General features: G+C 43.9%; 1 protein-coding gene across 1 annotated transcript in view; it reads left to right on the top strand.

Annotated features, from left to right (window-relative positions):
• Positions 1–276: 276 nt before the first annotated feature.
• Positions 277–21,850, top strand: part of RCOR1 (REST corepressor 1) — an 84,920-nt gene continuing 63,346 nt past the window's right edge. Inside the window, exons 1-2 of the mRNA XM_054161826.1 lie at positions 277–689; positions 799–858. Of these exons, the coding sequence (XP_054017801.1) occupies positions 506–689; positions 799–858 (244 nt within the window). The 5' untranslated portion in view covers positions 277–505. The remainder of the gene's footprint in view (positions 690–798; positions 859–21,850) is intronic.

The following is a 21,850-nucleotide window of genomic DNA, read 5'->3' as shown; positions in this document are numbered from 1 at the left end:
AGCGCCTCTTCAGTGGGGCGTGCAAACCCGCCTCTCGCCCGCTCCGCTCCGGCGTAGCCCTCGGAGGAAAGGTATCGCTGGGCGGAGAGATCGCGGAGCCCTCACACGTACAGCCCGACGATACGCCTCCACCTAACCCAGCAAACGGAAGCGCCGGGCCGCCACGATGGACAGAAAGCTCCGTCCAATAGGCAGGCGGGTTGGCCTCCCAAAATGTAGGTTTAGCCAATAGGCAAGGGCAGGAGCGGGGGGAGGCGGGGTTGGTCGTAGGCAGCAGTGCAGGTTGAACGGAGTCCCAGCGCAGGGCTGGGATGAGCCTCAAAGTTCAGGGCGATCGTGGTGGGGGATGTAGCAGCGCCGCTACCGCCGCGCACCGGCCCGGCCCGCCCCGGCTCCCGCCTTCTTCGGCGCCTCCCCCAGCCCCCCCCAGCAGTTTTTAAACTCTGATTCCCAACCTCCCCCCCTTCCCTTCTTCTCCACACCCCCCCTCCCCTTCTTCCCCTAAATGCCAGCCATGATCGAGAAGGGCCCAGAGGTCTCGGGGAAACGGCGGGGCAGGAACCACAACGCTGCCGGCGCGAATAATAACAACGGTGGTAGCAAAAGTTTATCTGCCGCCCCCAACGGCAACAGCAGCGGCAACTCCTGGGAGGAGGGTAGCTCGGGGTCCTCCAGCGATGAGGAGCACGGTGAGGAGCGAGGGTGGCGGCGTGTGGTGGTAACGGGGAGCGGGCGGGGTGGGGGGGTAGGGGCCGGGCGGGCCCACGCGGGTAACGCTTCTCCCTCTGTCTCCCGCAGCTGGCGGCGGTATGAGGGTCGGGCCGCAGTACCAGGCGGTGGTCCCTGATTTCGACCCCGGTAAGTCTTTATAATTTTTTTTTTTTTTAAATTGCCGGGGGTGAGGGGGGGGGGCGACTCCTCCCCCTCATCATTGCTTTCGACCCCCCGTGGTCAGCGGAACTTGAGGGGCGAAGGTACTTCTGCTCATCGGGGGAGTCAAAAAATACACCCCTCCCCCCCCCCCCCCCCCCCCCCGTTCCAGTCCCAAACACCTAGAGCAAGAACAAGGAGTACGTGTCTCCACCCCCTTTACCCCCCCCTCCCCCCCATGCTTGATAAAAGAAGTCTCGATGCTTTCCAGAGGGCGCTTTGCAGGCAAGGAGAAATAGGGAAGCTGGCAGGACTAGAGGAGGCAGGAGATGGCAGTTGGGTGGTTTTTTTTTTCTTCCTTTCTTTCTCTCGCTCTTTCCCCCCCTTTTCTTTTATTTTCTTTGCCTTTTTTTTTCTTTTTTTCTTTTTTTCTTTTTTTTTTCTCCCTTCTCCCATTCTCTCCAGGACTTGTGTGTCTGTGGGTTCGGTGGTAGGGGTGGAACTAGAAGAAATCAAGTTGCAAATACGTGTTTTAACGAAGGTATTTAGAAGCGTCTTGAGTTTGTATTTCAATTTTCCCTTCCTAAGAAGATGCTTGCCTTCCCCTCTCAAAAAAATAAATAAAAGAAATCACATCTCAGCTGTCCTGCTGCTGTTCTTTGCGAGCTAATTTAAAGTGGTATGGAAGCAAATTTTGAGCAAACAAAGGAATTGGGGCTGTACTGAAAGGCAGGTGCTGGAAGCACGTTAATACTGATGTATCTCTGTGTATATAAAAAGACAGGTTGTTGACCTCCTTAGTTTGAAGCATAAGCAATTTTCTTCTAAATTTTTTTGTTCCTTTGTAAGTGGAGGTTGAAGGTAGTGAAAACCTTCCTTGCCTGGAGATTCTAGCGTTTGGAGTTGTCCCTTTGCCCAGCCCAAACTTAATTGAATCCTCCGCACCTCTTGCCTTAAAACAAAAAGAATGGTGTGGAAAGGTACGGCGTCTCCTTGTGGAATAATCGTGAGTTACTACTCTGTGAATTTAGGAAAAAGGTTTCTTGTAATAGCCCTCAAGACTGTGCACTAATAGGTTGGATACCTTTTTATCACTTACTAAATATGTTTATTCTTATCTGCTAAGGTCGTGGGGAGGATGGGGGAGAGTGGTGGAGGGCAAAGAGGATATTTTTTTTCCTAAGTTCAATATTGCTTTATATTTAGTTAAAGAATCATTTCCCCCACTCATTCCTGTCTTCATTTTCTTGACAAAACAAGATAGCAAGTCTTGGCGCATGGGAACACCATTTCTTGGTTGACCAGGAGGAGGAAGGGGTGGGGGTGGGGAGGAGGAGAAAAACTAGAGGGGGAGGGAGAGAGAGCTGTTAGTTAGGCAGCACTTGACACTGTTTTTCAATCTGTAGGTCAAACCCAACATTTCTATAACATGCAATGTGCATCAATCTGGCTATTATCCAGGTATCACAAGGATACTTGGGCGTTTCAGTTACACTCTTTGTGCAATTCATTTCCTGAACGTGATACATGGAGGGCAAAAAATGCTATGTGCCCCTGCCTCACTATTATGTGCTCAGTTATACGTTGCTGGTTTTAACTTCCAGATGTACAGCGACCTATACAAAGGTTATTGCTTTCTGTACGGTGTGGGGTGGAAGAGAGGGGGAAGTGTGTGATGCGGGGAAACAATTGAACTTTTTTTTCTCTTTCTGAGTAATATATACCTTAATGCAGCATCAGCAGGCAGTCTTGTTTGCCTACATGGTGTAATATAGCAAGCTTTTAGTAGAGTGACCTCAAGTAAATGATCAGTCTTCTGATGACCTGGATGGGTATCAGATCCTCCTTTTCCAGACTTTTCACACCCTCCCCCCACCCCCTTTAAAAGTTAACAAGTTTGTGGTGAGCTTTTGTCTGCTTGTGTGTTAAAGAACTTGTTTCCTGTCCTGCAGAATTACCCAGGACAAAATTTGCAATGCAACTTTTTCCCTGAATTTTGTGATCTCTTCAGACACATTGTGTTTATTTATTGTGCCTCTTTTCTTTCCCTGTTTAAGAAGGAAAACCCTGAAGAAGTCTAACACATTGCATTAAGATCTTTTGGTTGAAACTGAAATTGTCTCACTGATAATTTTAAAGTGAAATCAATGGAATGCTGTTATCAGGGCACACAGATGCTGTGTCTGTTTCTCACTAGAAATTTTAGAGACTGATTGACAAAAGGATCCTAAAGCTTGAAGGTTGTTTGGTGTTGAGTTGTGGAGGCTTTCGCCTTCAGAATAGTTGGCTGGTGAAGTGCAGAGGGTTCTTGCTGCTGTAGCTGTATCTGAGGGGAGAATGGCACAGACTATGCCTTGTGTGTGCTATTTTATTTTTTAAACTTGATATCCATTTCTAGCTTCATTTTGGTTGAGGTATATCTGTAACTGCTGATCCTTATATCAGCATTCTTACGTGAGTGTTCCTCTTTCCCCTTGCATAGGGGTAGACAAGGCATTTAATTTTATTTTGCTTCTCAGCCACATCTGAGTTCTAGCAGAGAGCAATAAAATCTGGGATGCTTTTCTGGAATTTTTTTTCTGAAAACCTTTTCTGTAAGACTCTGGGAGAAAGGTAGAGTCAGACAGTGGTGGGATGTTGGTCTGGGCTTGGTGAACTAAATAGCTAGAGAGAGTGAAAAAGTATCATATGATAGGCCTGCAAGCAAAGAGAGTTGCGCCCTCAATGATTGCTTGGGTTTGGGGAGAGAAGGGGCCTTGACATTTTTTGGTTAGCATGAAGGAGTATAGAGAGTGCTTGTCTGTCTTATTTGAGCAGAGTATGAAAAAAATTAAGGGTTGCAATTCTTTTTGGTTGCTTCACCCTTAAAACCAGAAAATAGCAAGTTCTCATCCTGAATTAAAATGTATTGGTGCACGTTTGGCTAAAACTTGCTCTGGCAGTGGCTAAGGAAGGGCCTGATGTGATTCTCTGACTGTAAAAATGCTCATGGCTGGAATCCTCTGTAGGAGGTAGTCCTTGCTTGCAACTCCTTTAGTAAATTTCTTTATAGTGGCAAGACCTACTCCCTGTGCTGACAGAGCCTATAGGTTCTTTGCCAAAGTTAACGCTAGTATCTTTCTTACCTATCCCAATCTCCCCTTACTTTGGGAAAGTGAGTTCTCTGTGCAATGATCCCACTCTTTTTATTCTCTCAAAAACATACACCTCTGTTACTAATGGTGTAGTACTTACACCTCAGTTATTGGTATAAGACACTTTGCAGAGGCAAACTCTTTATTAAACAAGTTGATTCAAATAGGGAGAAGAAGAAAAACTTCTGGGACTGAAAATGCCATGCCAGAACTCACCAGAACCAGTAAAACTTGCGCTTCAGCTGTGTGTTTCACTGCTTGGCCTTGATTTCACAGATGCTATGTGAAAAATTGCTATTGTCTTTCCTATTTCCTCTCTTTATTAGAGCTGAGAGTCAAATATTTGCTAGCTGAAAATTCCATGTGTTAAACAACGGCTGGTATTGGTAGGTCAGCATTTCTTGTGAGTGCTCAGTCTGAGACATTGAAGGTTTTGAAGAGGGAAAACTATTACAGTTCTTTTAATCCATACAAATGAAACCCACATGTCCTCTTAATGGAAAAAATCAGTGGAAGGAAACATTGCATATCCTAAAGCTAAATAAAATCTTTCATTTGGGGAAGCATTGATATTGTACTTGACCATTTGTTGCTTATTAATTTGTGCTATTGGAGCATTGAAAATAGGAGGAAGAAAATATTAGTGAGCACTTTAACACAGCCAGTGAAGATAGTCTGTCCTAAATTTTGACATGTATTAAAAGCAGATGAACTTTCCTTTCTTCTATGTAGCACTTCAACTTTTACATTGTCACATTCATTGTGATGTCAGTGAAAATACTAGCCACATCTTGTGTCTTTGTACATCAGTTGTGTTGATCATGTTTGGAAAGTAACTTCTGGGCTATTTCCAGTAGAAGCAGTTAAGCAAAAGCTTGTTTCACTCAATAGTGTCTTGCAGGCAAGTTGGGCTGTGTGTCACTTTTGAGACTTCAGTCCCATGTTTGCAACACTGCTCTCTTCCTAGTTTTCTGGTGTTGTACTGTAACAGTAAAAATGGCCAAAGGAAATACTCTGTAGTGCTTTCATCCCTAGGTGCTGAAGTCTGCTGGAAGGCTGTGAGTTCTGGACCGTCACTAATCTTTGAGGCACTTGTTCTCCGGTCCACAGTTAGCTGTGCTCTGCCTTCTCCTACACAAACACCTGATATTCCCTTGCCTTCTTTCATGGCCAAGAATGTGTTTCAGCGTTAACAAAAAATGAAGGGGATGGGGCGAGGGACTCCATAGGAACTAACCTTTTCAATGTAGTCAGAAACTGTCAGTGTAGTTGTCTAAGAAGGGTTAAAAACAAAACCTCTGCTGTCTCTGATCTGGAATGCTTGATAGGGAGTGGTGTCCTAACTGTGTCCTAGAGGAGGAAGCTCCTGCTTCCATCCATCCAACTCTGACTGTTAAAGGTGCCCACTCTCTCATTTATTCCAGATCAAAGATGAAAGTGTAATAATGAGACAGATGCTGGGTGGCTGATTTCCCTACAATAGCTGTATTTCTCTAGTGGTTGAAAAGGCCAGATTTCATTAGGTTCTATCTTAAGGTACTTGGAGGGGTTCTCAGTAGCAGCACCTATCATCCTACACAATAGAAACAGTAACCTTTGTTAAACAAGAGGTTGTTAAAGACTACCTTTACTTCTACTTGGCAAGTCCAACTCCCAGCCAGCTTGTTCTCTTTCTTTGCAAGTAGTCCTGCTCCTAGCAGTCCTAATAGTTTGCAAATAGTCTGAGTACCCAATGACTGTAAGAGAAAATGGAGTTTAGATGAAAGGACTCATGAGAAAAGGGGGTGTGGGGGAAGAAGTGTGCTTTTCAGGTGAGACTTTGGGATCGCCATCTGAGCAGGTGGAAAAGTCAAAGCCAAGATCTTGAAACTGGAAATACTGGTATCCTGGAAAGCTATCTCATCTCCTCAAATCACTGCCTTAAACACAACAGGTAGGAGCTCCTGTAGTGCAACAATGTCTTTGGGGAAGAAGAGAGGATTATGAGTATGTTTGATCTGATAAAAAAACCCCAAAACCATAACGTACTAATGCCCAAAGTGTTTGGCTGACAGAGGCTACCTAGTATCTTGATAAACCAGGCATTTCTTGGTCTTTTTGCTGGTGTCCGAGATGTGCGTTGTCTCCAACGGGACTGTTTTCCCAGGTAGGTGGTGGAAAATTCAGCTATTATGGATTTTCTCTTGAACTTTCTGTTGGGAGAAGAGGAGATTTCCTCCTAGTTGCAGTTTGCTCAGCCTCTTACTCCATCATGGGTTATATTTGTGTTGTTCACCTTCCACAAGTCTGAATGTATGTGCTGTACTGCAGAGTGGACTGGAAGGTAAGGTCTTCAAAAGGTGGTTCACCAAAGTTGTTGCCAAAATGTGTTGTTTTTTTTTTTTTTAGCTGCCTCACCCCCATAGGCATTTGAGGTACAGTCAAAGGGGTCAGGCTGGTTCTCCAGCTCTCAGGAAGGGGAGATGATTTCTGCTGCTTCCTTACTGTGCTGGCAACTCTGATGGTGTGTGGGTGACTCTGTCTCATCTTGTTCCATCAGTGGCATATACTGCTGGTCCACTCACTGCGGTGGGAGAGGGTGCAGTCTCACTACTCCTGCCTTAGGAGAATGAAGCTGACTTGTAGATGCTGACACTTTAGTTTTATTGTCTGTTCCATAAATCCACCCTGGAGAGAGAGTAGTGGTGCTCAAGTTGGAGACTTTATTATCCATATCTCTGGCACCTCAGCAGGAGTTCAGCTTGATTTGGTACCATGCCTTTGTTACCTCTGGGCTGCTCACCCGAGGGAAGCCATTGCCTCTGTGGCTCAGTAGTTGCCTTTCACCCAGTTCGTTCACTCCTTCTGTGAAGTGGTGCAGAGGCTGCTGGTGGTGAGCAATTCTTCTGCTCCTCCTGAAGCCAGGCATGGTTTCAAAACATTCTTGTTATTCAGATAATACCAGTCTATTCAAATAGTACTGGAGCATCCTTCTCAAACCTTAATGCTGTAATAAACAAACACGTCTTGGTGTAGCCAAAGCCTGTGGCTTCCTTCCCTGCCTGGCAGGTGCGTTGTTTGTATGTAGAGGTAATAGCTGTCTCGCATTGACAAATGTATTAATGGCTGGACTGGAATTAATCCTATGTAGAGTGACTGCTTTATTCTTCATAACTGATTCCTGCTGCTTAATGAGTTGCTCTTAAAACTCTTGTTTTCAGCCCTAGTTAGGTCTGTGACTTGGCCGAGTGAAGGTTTAGAGCTCCCTGTGATTAGTCATTATAATTAGCTCGGAAATCTTTGCCTCTGTGATCAAGGCTCACTGTATAATGCGGCTTACAGTGGGCTCTACTCCTGTCACGTACCTTCTGAGTATATATGGCAAAGCTTTGTTTGACATAAAAATGTATTTTTTTAAACTGATGTAACTTTAATGTATATATATATTTTAGTATGCACCAGGCAGGTAAATCTGAAGTAATTAACTCCTTAAACTTGTGGTTAGTGCACTAGTTCCTGTTTCCCTCAGATATAACAGTTTCTGATTGTGGCCAAGGTTTGCCTTGCCCATTCCAAGTGTAAGGTGGGATTGAGACATGGTGATTAGGGGCTGATTGACTCTGCAGACCAAATCAGAGAACTTTGTGATTGTTGGAGCATGCACCCTTCCTATGAAGTTTGTACCTTTTTCTACACTGGGTGGCTGCCTTTTGAGGCTTTAACTTGATGGTATAACAAGATGAGCAATCTCATGTTCTTAAGTGTTTAAACTTGAACAGTTTCTATTTTAAACTGAGTTTCAAAGTGCATTTGTAAACTGAACTTGGTCTTCAAAAATGCCCTTGTAAGGAATGTTGGATGAGTTGCCTGTCTTTAAACTTTACAAGCTTTTAATGTACAGTTCCATATGAAAGCTTTGACGACTTTTTACTTTTCGAAAGTGCAAGAGGATGTGCTCAGCCTTGGTGAAGGCAGTGAAAGTTTCTCCAGCATGTTGTAGAATTAAGCTGCTTTTGTACTGTTCTCACTGTTTTGAAATGCAACAGATTGACCTACAATACTTAAAGGCAGTCCCATCAAACTCAATAAATTTGCTTCACTTCTCATGTACAGTTTTAAGACAAGTAAGTTTAATTTGCCTTTCCAAGTGTCTTCAAAAGTTCAGCTCTGCATCAGCTACTCTTTGAACTTCTTTAAAGGAAGTATTGGTAAATGTTGCCTCTCTGGGGGGAGGAGGCTGCAGAAGTGTGATAAAATTGAAAAAAATCCCCTCTCAGGAGGAAATTCTAGTCTATGCTTCCCCATTCAGCCCTGTCCTTCTATCATGCAGGTACCTATAGAGGACATCATATGCACTCTGCATGTGTCACTAGGTATGTCTATATTCTCTTGTCCCATTAGGGGCAGGAGGATAAGGTGATGAGTCTTTTCTTAAAATGATTTCGTCTTCCTTGCCACTTCTCTTATATTTGTGCTTTACACCTGGATGTATTTCACACACAATAATCTGACAAGCAAGCAACTAGTTTTTGTTGTGTAGTTGTCTAATTGGAGGGGTCTAACCACTTGACTGTTCCAGCTTTTCAGTTCTTCTCTCGGTATGTATGTGGTAACCTGTCATGATAGCATGTGCGCATGCTTTTAGATGACTAGATGTGTTAACAGGTTGAGATATCGTTTATAAAGAGACTTTGATTTGAAAACTGGGTATTACACATTAGTGTTTGTGACCTTGAATTTGTACCTTTCTAGAGTTTATAACACTGATATGAAGGCACAGCATAACAAGTGTGTAACATGGTTGTGGCTTTTGGGTTCCGAAATCCCTAATGAATACATGAACAAGGCTTGCATACAGGGGTATGATGCATGCCTGCCCATCTTGACTGGTTCCTGGAGAGGGCAGAGAGAGATTCTAGTTCCACAGTGGGACTTGGGTTGTATACAGGCTAAGAAAAACCTCTTTTGAATAGGAAATGGCCTCCCTTCTTTAAGAAATGAAGTGGCAGGATTGGGAAGGTCTGGTTTGCATAATAGCATTACTTTTGAGGAAACTCTTTATGTGCAGTTCATAGTGAAATGTGGAGTTTTTTCTCTTCCTTCTGACTTCTCACCTTCTTTTGGAGGTCTAAACTAATCCCTATGTTCTCATTAATAATATTGGTTTGAGACTTGGTGGTGTGAATAGGGATAGGGAAGGCTTTTTCACGTCCTTCTCAGCCTGTATTCTTAGGTAGCTGCCCCAAGTATCTGGTGCCATTGACTGGAGTTGTATATGGTTGTATGCTTAGGTTGCTAACAGCTGTGTAAGCATCTAGAACTGCAGAATCTGTAATATGAGCTTTTTTTGTGCTAAACAATGCAAATGACCTGTAGATACCAGTGTGCAGGTCTATTCTCCCAACTGAAATCTCCCTGTCCTTAGAGGGGGACTGCACTGGGTGCTTTTGGGGGAAAGGCTGTAAAGGCAGGCAGGCATACCAGGTGCAGTGCTTATACTTTCTTGATATTGTTTCCTGTCTGGGAATCTTAAAGATGTCTCTCCTGGGACCCTTGTGCTCATTTGTGCAGCTGCCAGGGTACTGTTCATGACAGTAGCCATGGGAACACAAGTAGGATGATACAAGTTTAAAACTCCAACTTGTTGCTAGGCAGACCCAGTTCAATGTGTGGATTAAGTAGTCCTAAACATGAAAAACCTCATCCTGGTCTGATATTCTACCTCTTTCATGGAGGAGGACTACTTGGCTCATCCCAAATTCTGGCTATTTGTCTTTAGGCAGGCAGAATGAAGCTAGTCCCCAAAGGGTCCCCTGACACCAGGCAACTTTGGGGGAATCCCCTCTTGTACATCTGAATGAGTACTTGGTGGTTGGGTCAGGGGGAGTTCCAGCAGGTAGGTTTCAACATCATCTTTTCTTGAGAACAAGCTTCTGTGAAGTAAAGCCATGAGCCGTCTGATGCACAGCTCATACAGTCTGAAAGTTGTAGCCTGCATTAAAATAGACACTGCTAAAAGTGACATACACTCTAAACAAAGGTCACAGGCTTAAAGTATCACAAGATCGCTTCTAAACTCTGGCTGTAAAAACTTAAAATTCGGACTAGGGCTAGGTAAATGCCTTCAAAACTTAGGCTGCTGTTGTACACTCTTAGCACAGATGCTGGTATATGCTGTATGAGCTGATATAGACCTTTTAACTCGGTCAGTCTCTTGCTGATAATGTGCTTTGTCTCAAGCTCATGTTGTGGTATTTCTTGTTAACAAAATAAGGGCAGCCCGTTCCCTCGTGTTATTTTTGTCATCAATGCCTGACAAAGGGTGTATGGGAAATTATAGGGGCCTGAAGGGAGCTGGAGACCCAGACTTTCAGGAGCTGATGGGCCCTGTGTGCTTCTTGAGGGCTGAGCTCCAGCATGCCTTTGTCTCTGCAGCTGTTGGCTTCCTGTGTCACAGCAGTAATTGGTTATGCTCTGGCCACTGGTTTAAATGGATCTTTTTTATTTCATAAACATTTGCTGTGCAATAACTTTCATTCCTGTTGGAAAAAAGCCATTTATAGAGATGCTCCCAATTACCACCTGCTCTTTTTCTTTCTTTGCAAAGTACAGTCTTACCTAATTTAACCTCCCACGGCAACTGCTTTGAAGTAATTTTCTCTTTGCACCTTGGCTCACTGCTATCCTTTTCCCCTCTGACCACCCTAACAAATTTTAGTTGTCCTTGCTTGTTCTTCCAGAAATGACCTACTTCTGTGGGGACAACTGCTTTCTTGGTTTGCCCAAAATGTTATTGTAGTCAACTCTTAGAAGAAAAGATGGCTTCCCTTTAGTATGCCTCAGCCCTTTTTTCACTTCCTAAGTTGCTATTTGTGGTTCTCCCACTTCCATTATAATTTGTGTACAGCTTCTAGATCCTATCTGTCCACCCTCTTACCACTCTAACCCTGCATGGATTTCTGTGCTCTTCTCTATCCTCGTGAGCCTTCTTTCCCCTTTGTCCCTTCAGGAGGGATACCTTCTCTGTGCCAGAGCTACATTGTAATTGTTCTCCCCAGTTGCCTCTCAGGCTGGAAGAAAGTGAACTTGATTTTTACTGTTATAATTTGTCTCTAAAAGAGGGGAAAATGTAGCAGAACTGTGCTCCTTGACAATTTATTTTAAAATTATGCCTCTCTGGATGTGGCATCTGCCTGCTTTTCAAGCATTTAAATAGCAGTGATGTTTATGCTTTTTCAGGCTCCTTTCTCAAGGCTTTTTTGCACTGCTGAAGAACTGCTGCCCCAGCTTCTCTGGGGGAAGCCTCAAGGTTCTTCTTGCTCTTGTAGAAGCAAATGCTCCTTCGTACTTTAGTAGAGCATTTGTCACTTTGGCCAGTAGTGTCACTCTTCTGAACCGTTGCTGCTGTGAGCTAACAGGTGTGTGAGAAAGGTGAGAGACTTGATCTCTCCTGCAGCCAGGGCTGCCTTGGCTACAGGCTATCCATCATTTGATGGATTAAACAAAATGTTCTAAGTAGCTGTTCTCATCCCTGCTTGGCTGAAGCCTTCAGCCCATCCCTGCTATCTGGGTGCTGAGAGTAGCTCTGAAGCCTATCCTATGAGTTTGGAAAGGAGGGAATGGAGGTCTCCGTTTCTGTTTTGTGAATAAAGCAAAACTTGGGGTTGCTGGCTGATGCATTTGCAAACAGTAAGTTGTGTTGCAGAGAGGATGGGCTAGCGCTCTGAAGAGCTTTTCCTCTTCTTGCTGTAGACTCAACCTTGGACTGATCCAGTGTGTGGAGTTGGATGGGGCTGAGGGGAGCTGAAGAGGGTACAGCTGGATCTCATCTGAAGTTCTTATTGCCTTTCTTCTCCTGTTAGGCTTTGTGCAAGTACTGAATAACTGGGAGGAGAGGCTTGCTGGTGGGAACTTGTGGCAGGAGGAAGATTTTTTTTTTTTTTTTTTTAAAAATCCAAAAACCCAACAACCCTGTTATTTATTTATTTTCCCCCAGAGCTGTTCTCTGGCTTTCAGCCCAAAATCGGAGTTGCTTGGCAAATTCTTTCCTCCTGTGTGTACTGGCTCTGAGAAGCTGTTCTGTTTGCTGGGAAACTGCTGCATTGTGCTTTACCTCCTTCTATATTTTGGGTGAAATTTTAGTCCTCTTGATTTGGTTCTTAAGATGCCTCTCCCCCCACTTTGCTTGGGAGCATGAGTGCATGGGGTCAATTTATTTTGTTTCTTTTCTTGGGGAATTTCAAGTGAAATGGCAAGCTGTCCTCCATGTTGTCCTTGTGGTGTAAAGAGGGCAGACACAAATCCAGCCATCCCATCCAATAGTGGGAAGGATCTAGGGGGGTATATTTGTGGATTTGGGTTTAATCATGGAGTCAGAGTTTGTGACTAAGAAGTTACATAAGAAAAATTGATGGTTTTTATTGTACCTATCTTGTTAAAGTAATTTTGGAGGATGGGGGAGAAATAAAGGTAGGACTCTTAAACCTTTAAGAATATTTTTAGAGGTTATAAAAACAAATAAATGAGATGTTGGAGAAATTAGACTTGGAAGCAGTTCTTAAGCTCTGAAACTGCTGGGAAGGGAGCTGTGTTTATGTCCTTTTACCTGAGCAAAGAGGCTCTGGGAGCAGACAAACCAACTGTCTCCAGCTCAGTTTGGAGGAATGCTGCCCTGCCTGGTTATCACTGGTTCTGCAGTGGCTGCTGCGTTGCCCAGGGCAATACCACCTGAACAGCAGTGTGTCCTTTTGTTCCAGCTCAAGAGAAGAAAACTACTGGGTGGAGTAGCATTACTTGTGAAATCATGTCAGTGTCTGCTGAGGGGGTGGGAGGAGATGTGATGGGGTCTCTGAAAGAGATGGGTAGGAGAAACCTTTCCAGTGGACTGTGTAGTGCTTGTATAAATAAAGGCAGCAGATTTAATTCATACTGCCAGAGCTGGGACAAAGCTTTGAGCAGGTGCACACCCAGAGCTTGCTTAAGTTGGATAGATGCCTGCCAAAATGTTTATCAAATGAGAGAATAAAAGGAAAGGGCTGTATTTAACTTTTTTTTTAATGATTAATTTTAACAGTAACTTTAGAAATAAAGTGAGTGGCACGTACAACCAGGGTTTGAAAAACTGGCTTGGTGCTTGCAAACCGCAGTGGGAAACACCTGTGCTGCAATATGCCCTGCAGCAGGAAGGGATAAAATGATTGGATGCTGCTCACTTACTGTGTTTGTTGGCTGTTACAGTGGGGTTCTCCTTGTATGTTTGGGTTGCCTTAGCACTCTTAGCGCTACTTGATTCTTGCTCTTTCATGAGTAGACATAATTGGGCTTGATATCTGTATTTCACTGTTGTTCGAGTGATTCTGAGCCTCTGGAGCAGGAAAAGAATGAATCTAGTTAGTCTTAGCTCAGTTCTACCCTGATATGCAGTAGGGGTACTGAAGCTGTCTTCAGACTATGGAAGACACTACTGCACTAATGTGCTAATTTTATACTCTTACTTGGCAGGTTGCCTTTGTAATCAAAGGGCTGGAAATTTTTCAGTTTGAACAAAATGTTCTAAGTAGCTGTTCTCTAGGTGGAAATGGATTTGATATGGGACACTGCCTTCAAAAGAAATGCATCCTTCCATGTCTTTCTGGGCATAATCGTGCTAACCAAAATTCTTAAGTGGAGTGATGGTCAAGACCTAGGTAAGGCTTAACTGTAGAGTTTGCTTTGCAGTATATCTTGTCAGTGCTTATGCATCTAATGGGAGTGGAGGAGGGGGACATTTTCAGAAAGTACCTGGAAGTTTTGGCAACGGCAGTTACTGTGAATTTCAACAGACCATTCTATTGTGATTTTTAAAAAATAACTATTGTACAGGCTTATATGGTCAAAAAGCAAAAGCTTGCTGTAAGCAACTTTGCAAGAAAATACCCTAGTGAGTTTTGCAGTACCTGGCACATAGGGATTATGCAGCAGGGACTAAATATCTGCTTCTCATCAATAGTATAAAAGTAATTAGAAACATCTATTCATGCTCTTGGGGTTTTTGCCCTTTGTTTTAGGGAATCAGAACATATGTATCCAAGTTTACTTTTTCCAATGGCAGTGTCTGCGGCAACAGAGCAATCATACTGTTTAAGTGGTTTGAAATGAAATGTTGAAGGCCCTGCTATATTGCTGGAAAGCTTAAAACAAATGGCAGAATTGCTTCCAGGCTGTATGAAGCTTGTGTCTTTCTGTTGCTTTTATTTTTTTTAAGTGGCTTCCAGTGTTCTTGAATCTGTGTAGAATTTTAAATACCATATTTTTTTCTGTGCCCAGAATTTCACCTTCTGTAATACTATAATGAGAGCCAACTGCTAAACTTTGTTGCTTTGAGTTTAAGATGAAACAAAGCTTTGTGTACCTTATGTTAAAAGGACAAGCTGAATTGACAACAAGAATGTGTTTTATCTTCTATAGAGTCTTGCCAAAATGTAGTCTTAGAGGGCAACTGTAAGAAGAGAGAAATCAGTGGAGGTGCAAGGATGATGCGAGAAGGACTTGTGAGGTCATCAGAGCTGGAAGCTAACTGTCTTAGATGGGAGGGGGGGGGAGCAGGAAGAGAACCAACCAAGAAGGGCTGGAAAGTGGCAGTGGGAAAAATCTTAAAAAAAAAAAACCACTCCTGCTGTTAGTGCCCTCTTCCAGAGATACATGGCTATTCTTTCTGGGTTTTTATCATTTGATGCTTTAGACACACTGCTGCCAGGTCAGATAAGTGCAAATCTCCCCTTCCCACACTTTGGAGAATATGGTCTTGAATAGAATTTCTGCAATCAGGAGGCAACCAGGCTGTTGGGGTGGTGGTGGAGGGGAACCTACGTTCACGACAGCATCTTACTAGCCAGAAGCTGCTGCCTCTGAAGACCTGACACATCCACATTGAGCTGAGCTGCTGCTTCTGCCTATAGCAGCTGTCCTTGTCTGTTAGCGGCTTATATACGTGGATGGATATTGCTTTGGCAAGCTGGGCAAATATGCAGCTTGCCTGGCGATGGGAGAGCCAGAACAGGCCTGTCCTTTTCTCTCCTCCCAGGGAAGGAGATCTGTGGTTTTCTCTGTTCATGTGCTCTTTCCTAGCTCCACAGCTGACCATGCATCTGAAACAATCTTTTGCTGTAACTTTTTTCTACCTTACACAAAGGCATTTTTCTCAGAAGTTGTGGACTTGCGTAGTGGGGATGCAAATTCTTTGGCACCTGCTATTGTTCTGTCATTCATGATTTCCTGTGACCATCAGCTGAGTGTGATGTCCCCACTGCATACTGTTTACTTGGCCTCATTCTGCTAGGCTTGGTGAAACTTGGTCACCATAGAGCTAATGATTTGCTTGCCATGTCCTGCAATAAAGGTGCTGGGGGGATTGCAAGTGTTTTGGCCATTCTGTCAAATATACCGACTTTCCTGTTGCTTGTCCTGCCTGTCCTTTGAAGCCATGTAGCATCCCTTTGTACTGTCTTTGTGGCATGGGGACCTTGAGTGTGATTACCTTTTGCTGGACTAGCAGGCTGCTGGAAGTGTGAGCGAGCCAAATGAACTGCTGGCTCTGGGGATTGTGCCTGGGCCAGGTGCAGAAGGAATCACACACTAAGTTACCATGCAGGCTGACTCTTGGCACAATATTCTGCTGAATAAAACTGCAAGATGTGGTTTGCAGACTCTAGAGTCTGATCTTCTCAAGTCTTCCTACTTCTCTTCAGGCTTGAGTTTTACAGTGTAGGTCTTGTTTCTCTATCTCTGTGTTTTGCTCTATGTATGTTCTTGACTAAGTATTTGTTTGGGTTAAGGGGCCCTTGTGACTTTCTTTCTACCTATCACCTCCCTTCTTTTTGGAGTCCTTGTTTCATCCCTGAGCTGCATAAAGCACCATATCTCTTTCAGAGGTGTCTGCATTCTTAGTTATCTGAGTCTGGGTAAGGCCTTGTGTAACTCAGATCTCCTGGGTCATGCCAATTCCTGTTCATTGTGCCATGCAACAGTTCAACTTCCCCTCTCTGAAAAACAATCAATATTGCAGTGACTTGTGGGCAGTTCTTTGCTGTAGGTTCAGAGCATTGGTCTGTTCACGCTGCAGCAGGTGGTTACTCTGGTCCAGGACCCTATTCAGTGAGAACAGGTACTCTGTGATGGTGCTACTGTTAGGTGCGAGACCCCTGTTGTCCTTTGATCTGTTGTTTCACAGGTGTCTGTGTCACACAACTAGCTATAGGATGACAAAGGTCATCTTGTCAAAGTAGATCTTTAAGTGACTATTCAACTTGCGCTGTGATGAACTATTTCAATGCAGCTACAGTTGAGTAGGAGTATAGGCTGGCATTGAGAGAGATGGTGGGAATATAAACTTTTAATAGCCATAAAGGAATAGTCTTTAGTCACAGCCCAGCACAACTGGAGTGTTACTGAAGTGAAGGAATGGACTAAAGATCATAGACAGACCTGGGAATGAAATGAATGGATGAAGCCATCAGTGCACCAAGAATGGCCCTTCTGTGTAGAAGTCTAATTGGCAGTGATGGGGTAAAGAGCATGCAGGACGCTGGGATTTGACACTAGCCTCTGTAGGGCTCTGCTGGGTATATCTGACTGCTGGAGGTGGTGTGTGAAGCTGGATCATGGGTTTCTTCAGGATTTAGCTGTGTGCTGATGAGAAGATGGACAGGGGCATGGAAAGAAAAGTAACTTGTTCCCTTCAGTCATTTGGACTGTAAGAATACCAGCTTGTGCTGGGATTGAGGAAAATGAATGATATTGCATGCCGTGTGTACAGCTCTTGGTACTTGTCTTCACATTAATGACCTTGGGACGTTTGTGTGCCACAGGGCAAGTAGCCACTGTTCCCATTTAGAGCAGGACAGGCCTTTCAGTGCACACAGTTAATCCAGCTACTAAGATGAGTAATTAGCACCGCTCTTCTGTCTGTATGTTCTCCATAGTCAAGCCTTCAAGTTCTTGTTTCTTATTCTGTTAGCCCAGCTGGGTCACCTGACTTTGCACAGTGGAGGCTGGATTTGGATGAGTGAGAAACCAGCTGGGAGGCAAGCCAGGTTGGCATGCACATGATATGATGATATTTCTTCTCCTTCCCTTCCATTTTGGGCCCATGGCTGAAAAATTTGTTCTGAAAAAGCATCTTCCAATTGATTTTTCAAATGGGGAAACAGGCAAGGCTTGTTCTAGTAGGGGAAGATAAGCTCAGCTTAGATTGCTGTTCCCTGCAGCAAAAGAACAGTGACATCTCAAAGTAAGAGGTGGTGGCAGAGAAAAGACTCGAAATAGAGCTTGATTTCATTAAGCAAACTCACCTGAAAACCTTGACGTGTGAGAATCTTTTCCATTTGGCAGAGGCTGTGACAGGTGTTTCACCATAGGATGCTCATTGCTTGACTTTCAGTGTGACCTTGGGCACAAAGCTGAACCTTTTAGCATTCTGTTTTCTTTAAAGCTGCTGGTGCTGTCCAACGTGCAGATGAGCATCGAGCAGACAAGTGTGTGTTGTATCTAGAGATGTTAGAGAAGGAGGCGGCAGCCTCAGCAGATCTACTGCTTAGTGGCAGAGCTGGAAACTCCCCTGTCTGATTTGTGACAGTAAGATGGGGAAAGATGTCAGTGTTTGTGGTATGTCTTATTAACAGAATTGATGCATCTGAAGTCTGGTCTGACCACAACAGACTAATTCATGTTCTGAAGGTAAAATAGGAAGAAATTTTCCTTTGTAATCTGTCTTCCAAAAGTCAAAAGTGTTTCTGGCTGCAGAGTAAGTAAGGTGCATTAACTATTCCACTGTGTATTTCTTGTGGAGACAGTGTACTTGCTCTAGCTTTACTGCAAAGTAAAGCAGGTGTGGCCAGTATTTGGCTTGCCTTGGCCATGGCCATCTGAGGGAGGAGTCTGCAATTCTCTGCTGGTGGGGGGGAAGGGAAACATGCCTCTAGCAGGGAAGGCAGAAGCTAATTTTACACATTTCCCTCTGAGGCTGCTTGGAAGGAAGAGAAATGTATGTAAGATAGAAATAAATGTGTGTTTGGGTTAGACTCTTGTGCCAGACCTGTGCTGGGCCTTATGAGCATTGTTGATGTGTCTCAAAAGTTTGATTCCTTTCCTCTGCCTATAAAGGAGTGGTGAGGGACCAGAAGGTTTCCTGGACTGCTCAGTGCTGCTCATTTAAGGGTGTATTTCTCTGGGCTACCTTAGCTTTTATTTCATGATGCTGCCTCTTTCGCTTGCCTCATGCAAGAAATACTGCTCCCAGGAATCACTGGAATCTTCTGCTCTGACTGCATTGTCCCTGTTTCTGGAATATTACTTCTGTGGGTGAAACCTGGCATAGTGGAACAGCCACAGCCCTGGAGCAGAGGGATTTCACTTTCTCAGAAGAAATCCTGTTTCCCCATTAAGGAGTTTGAAGTGTTTCTTGTCAGTTTCTCTTCCATTCTTTTTTTCTGTGATGTTTTCACAAGAGGGTTTCTGAGAATCTGGAGACTTGTCTCCTGAAAATCTGAGAGGAGAGTGCAGGATGTCAAAGGAGGAGTGGAAGCTCTTAAGGCAGTGTGTTCTGGAATGCTGGATTCAAGAAAGTGCCTTAAGCCCAGAATTTCCCACAATCTAAGGCCTTACTGACTGTGAAAGATGGAGAAGTGAATGCCAAGTGATGCTAATAGAACCATGTTCATTTCTCTTGGGCTCTTCACTAACTGCCTGCCTAAATAAGCACCCTCTGCATCAGCCACACCATTGCCTCATGCCTTTGAGCAAAAGTAATTTTCCTCTCGATGGTGTAAAATGGGAAATGCATTCCAAATTGTCTTCTAAGCAATGAGAGGACAGCTGGTCTATGGAGACACTACAGCATTTGTTAAAGTAGTCAAAGAGTGCTGAGTGTCTGCTGCACCCATCAGAAGTCCTTAGTGGAGCTCAGGTTTGATCCAGCCTGCTGTGTGCAAGGTGTCTCTGTACAATGTGTGAGTGCTGGTTGTTTGAAAATCTTAATGGAACTTAATGAACTTGTGCTCAGTTGGTTCTTGGAAGGGAGACATAAAAAGCAGGTCCAAAATGTATCTGCTGTGAGGAGGTGGTTGAGGCCCCTTCCCTGGAGATATTCAAGGTGAGGCCCTGGGCAGCCTGGTCTAGTTGAGGATGTCCTAGCTGACTGCAGGGAGGTCGGACTAGGTGAGTTTTGGAGGCCTCTTCTGGCCTGGGCCATTCTGTGATTCTATGATCCTTGGTGCAGTATGTGCAAGGGACCCCTGATGGAGCCCCTGGATTCAGGAGCAGTTGCTGGAAGCCTGGCTGCCTGCTACTTGTCTCTTCTCAACTCTGAAATTTCATGCTTTTAAGTGAGTGATTAACTGGTCCAGGGGCTTGGAAGAAAGAGGCGTGCAGCACCGTGTTCTGCTGTAGAGCTGCCTCTAGGAGAGCACTGAGTGATGTTGCTGGTATTTTGAAAGCAGTACTTGAGACCCATCACTTCGAAGTGCACTGACTGGCTCTGATGGAAGGCTTGCAGGGTGTCTCTGTTGCTAGTTTGCAAAGCTCTTTTGTGGCTTTATCAATTACAGCTTTAAAAATAAACTTGGAATTATTGGCTGTGTACAGGCTTACAATGATGGGGTATGCTGTTGGCTCATCTTTGAGTCAGAGGTATGGGTCAGCTGTTGCCAGGTGCTGTGGGGCCAGCAATCTGGGATGGTTTTATACTTAACTAGTATGGAGTGAATCCATGAACCAGAGCCTAGTTAGGTCAGTGGAACAAGTCCCTTGGTGTCAAAGGGCTGTAGGCTGGGCCTTGTATTGATATTTCTCCACTCTTTTTTTCCAATTTATGATGCAAAAGAGTTGCGAGAGGATTTTTTTTTCCCTTTCCTCTTTTATGTAACTGATTTTAACCCACAGTATTGTCTTACTCTATCACCAGTGATTCTCCAAAACTGTAGATTGACAAGAGACTTTAATAAAGCTTAGCAATATGTTAAAATCTATTTGAGTATTCTAGAAGCTTTTATAATAAGAGCAATCATATTTCTAGAACTTAAATGTCTTCACTTGTTTGGCTTGTCTTTTTAATAGCTGTCTCCAGTTACTTTTTCAGGCAGTTCACCCAGTGTGGAAGCAAGAGCTGCTGTTCTGAGCTTTGTCTGCCTATGTCCTAAATGCTCTGCATGTGGTACTCACTGCTGCAGTGCCTGGTTAGAATAAACTGATGGGGCACACAAGATAGAGTGGACTGGGGAAGTAGGGAAGAAGAATTTTATCTGAAACTGCAAAGGTGTTGATGACCTCCTTTCTCATGGCTACTAGTTTGCGTTTCTTTCTTGTTTACTAATATATTCTTTCATTTTCTTGTCTTTGTAATACTGCTAGGAAAGGCTAGGCATAGATGCAGTTTCATCTTTTCTGAAGTGTAACAATGATAGATCATTAGCTTCTCTAGCTTATCCTCCTTAACTACTGATTTTGTTCCTGGGTTTGCCAGAAGATCTTGCTGGCTTCCAAACAGGAAGTCTGCAGTGCTGTAAATAGCTGTGTGGTTCATTCTGATCCCTTCCCCCTCCACCCCCCACACCCCCCCACCCTTTTTTTTTTTTTCCTCCATCCTAATACTTTACCAGCCAGAGTTAAAATCTCTTTCTGTAGGCATCAATTGTCCTGAGCTATGGCTAGGCATCATCTCAGCACATAACCATCAAGTTTCATTGTGGAAAAATGTGGGGGTTGTGGGAGAGTGGGGCTGGTACTGCCATGTACCAAATACTGTTGTATTTTGGCAATATTTCCTTCAAAGGTATTATATGAAAACACTGCAGAATGTCAGAGCATCTTTGTACTCAATGGGAAGGTTGCTGTCTATCTTAACTGAACTGTAGGAAAAGAGGGCTCAGTTCAGCAGCCTCTGAGGAGGAGCACACCTAATGGACACAAGATTTCAGTTTTCTGGTGAAATTTTGCTGCTGATTTAACTTGATTATACCTGTATAACCATGGAGCAGCCTTCTTCCCCTGCAACACAGTGAACATAGTATGATGTGACTACTTTTTCACTGATAACTGCTCAGTTTAAATTGCTCTCAACTTCCATATCTGTGCAGAGATGTGGGTTATGTCATGACTGTCCCTAGTTGAGGTAGCAGCTGTAGGTAGGGTGACTGTATTCTGTAGTGATATTCCTGGGTGTAAGAACTTCAGAAATGCCTTTTGATAGCTCATGTATATGGGTATCATTATTCTTTTAGTAGGTTTCTTTAAGTAAAGCTTGAGCTGTGTAGCATAACTTTGGCTACAGGGCTGCAGAGATGTAGAGTTCTGACTTGCTCTTTGTACTAAAATCTTTTCTTATCTGAGCTGAGCTAGGGTGTGAATTTAATTTGCAGTAGTTAAGGCTGTATAACCCACATGCAGGAACCCCAGTCAGTTCTGAAGAGCTTGCTTTCTCTTTCCTTTCTTCTTCCCATTGGGGCTTTCTATTTAGAAAGGGGTTTTGTGAAACCTTAAATAGTATTTGAGATGCTGCAGACTTCAATAGGTAGGCAGAGCATCTCATATCCTACTCTGAGGCTGTGAGCCCAAGGACACCTTCCTGTTGTCTTACTGGAGTGAATGGTTTCTGCTTTTGCTTTGCCCCGCTCAGTCCAGGAGCCATTTTACGGAGACCTCTGGTATCTAGGTCCCTGGAAAGGCTTGTGTTGCAAGCAAAAGAGACACAGCTACCAAGACATTTGCTGGTGTAACTGGTCTGACACTGATTTCTGCTCTCATTAATGCTGGAACTGGATGTGCAAGTGCTGTTGGTGTCAATGACGGAAAAGGTATGAAATAATTGACTGGAAAGAACAGTAGCTTTCCTGAGG

The sequence above is a fragment of the Dryobates pubescens genome, chromosome 5, assembly GCF_014839835.1.
Source record: "Dryobates pubescens isolate bDryPub1 chromosome 5, bDryPub1.pri, whole genome shotgun sequence".
Taxonomy (NCBI): Eukaryota; Metazoa; Chordata; class Aves; order Piciformes; family Picidae; genus Dryobates; species Dryobates pubescens.
Note: the sequence above shows the minus strand (reverse complement) of the source record. Positions and strands in the feature narration are given on the sequence as shown.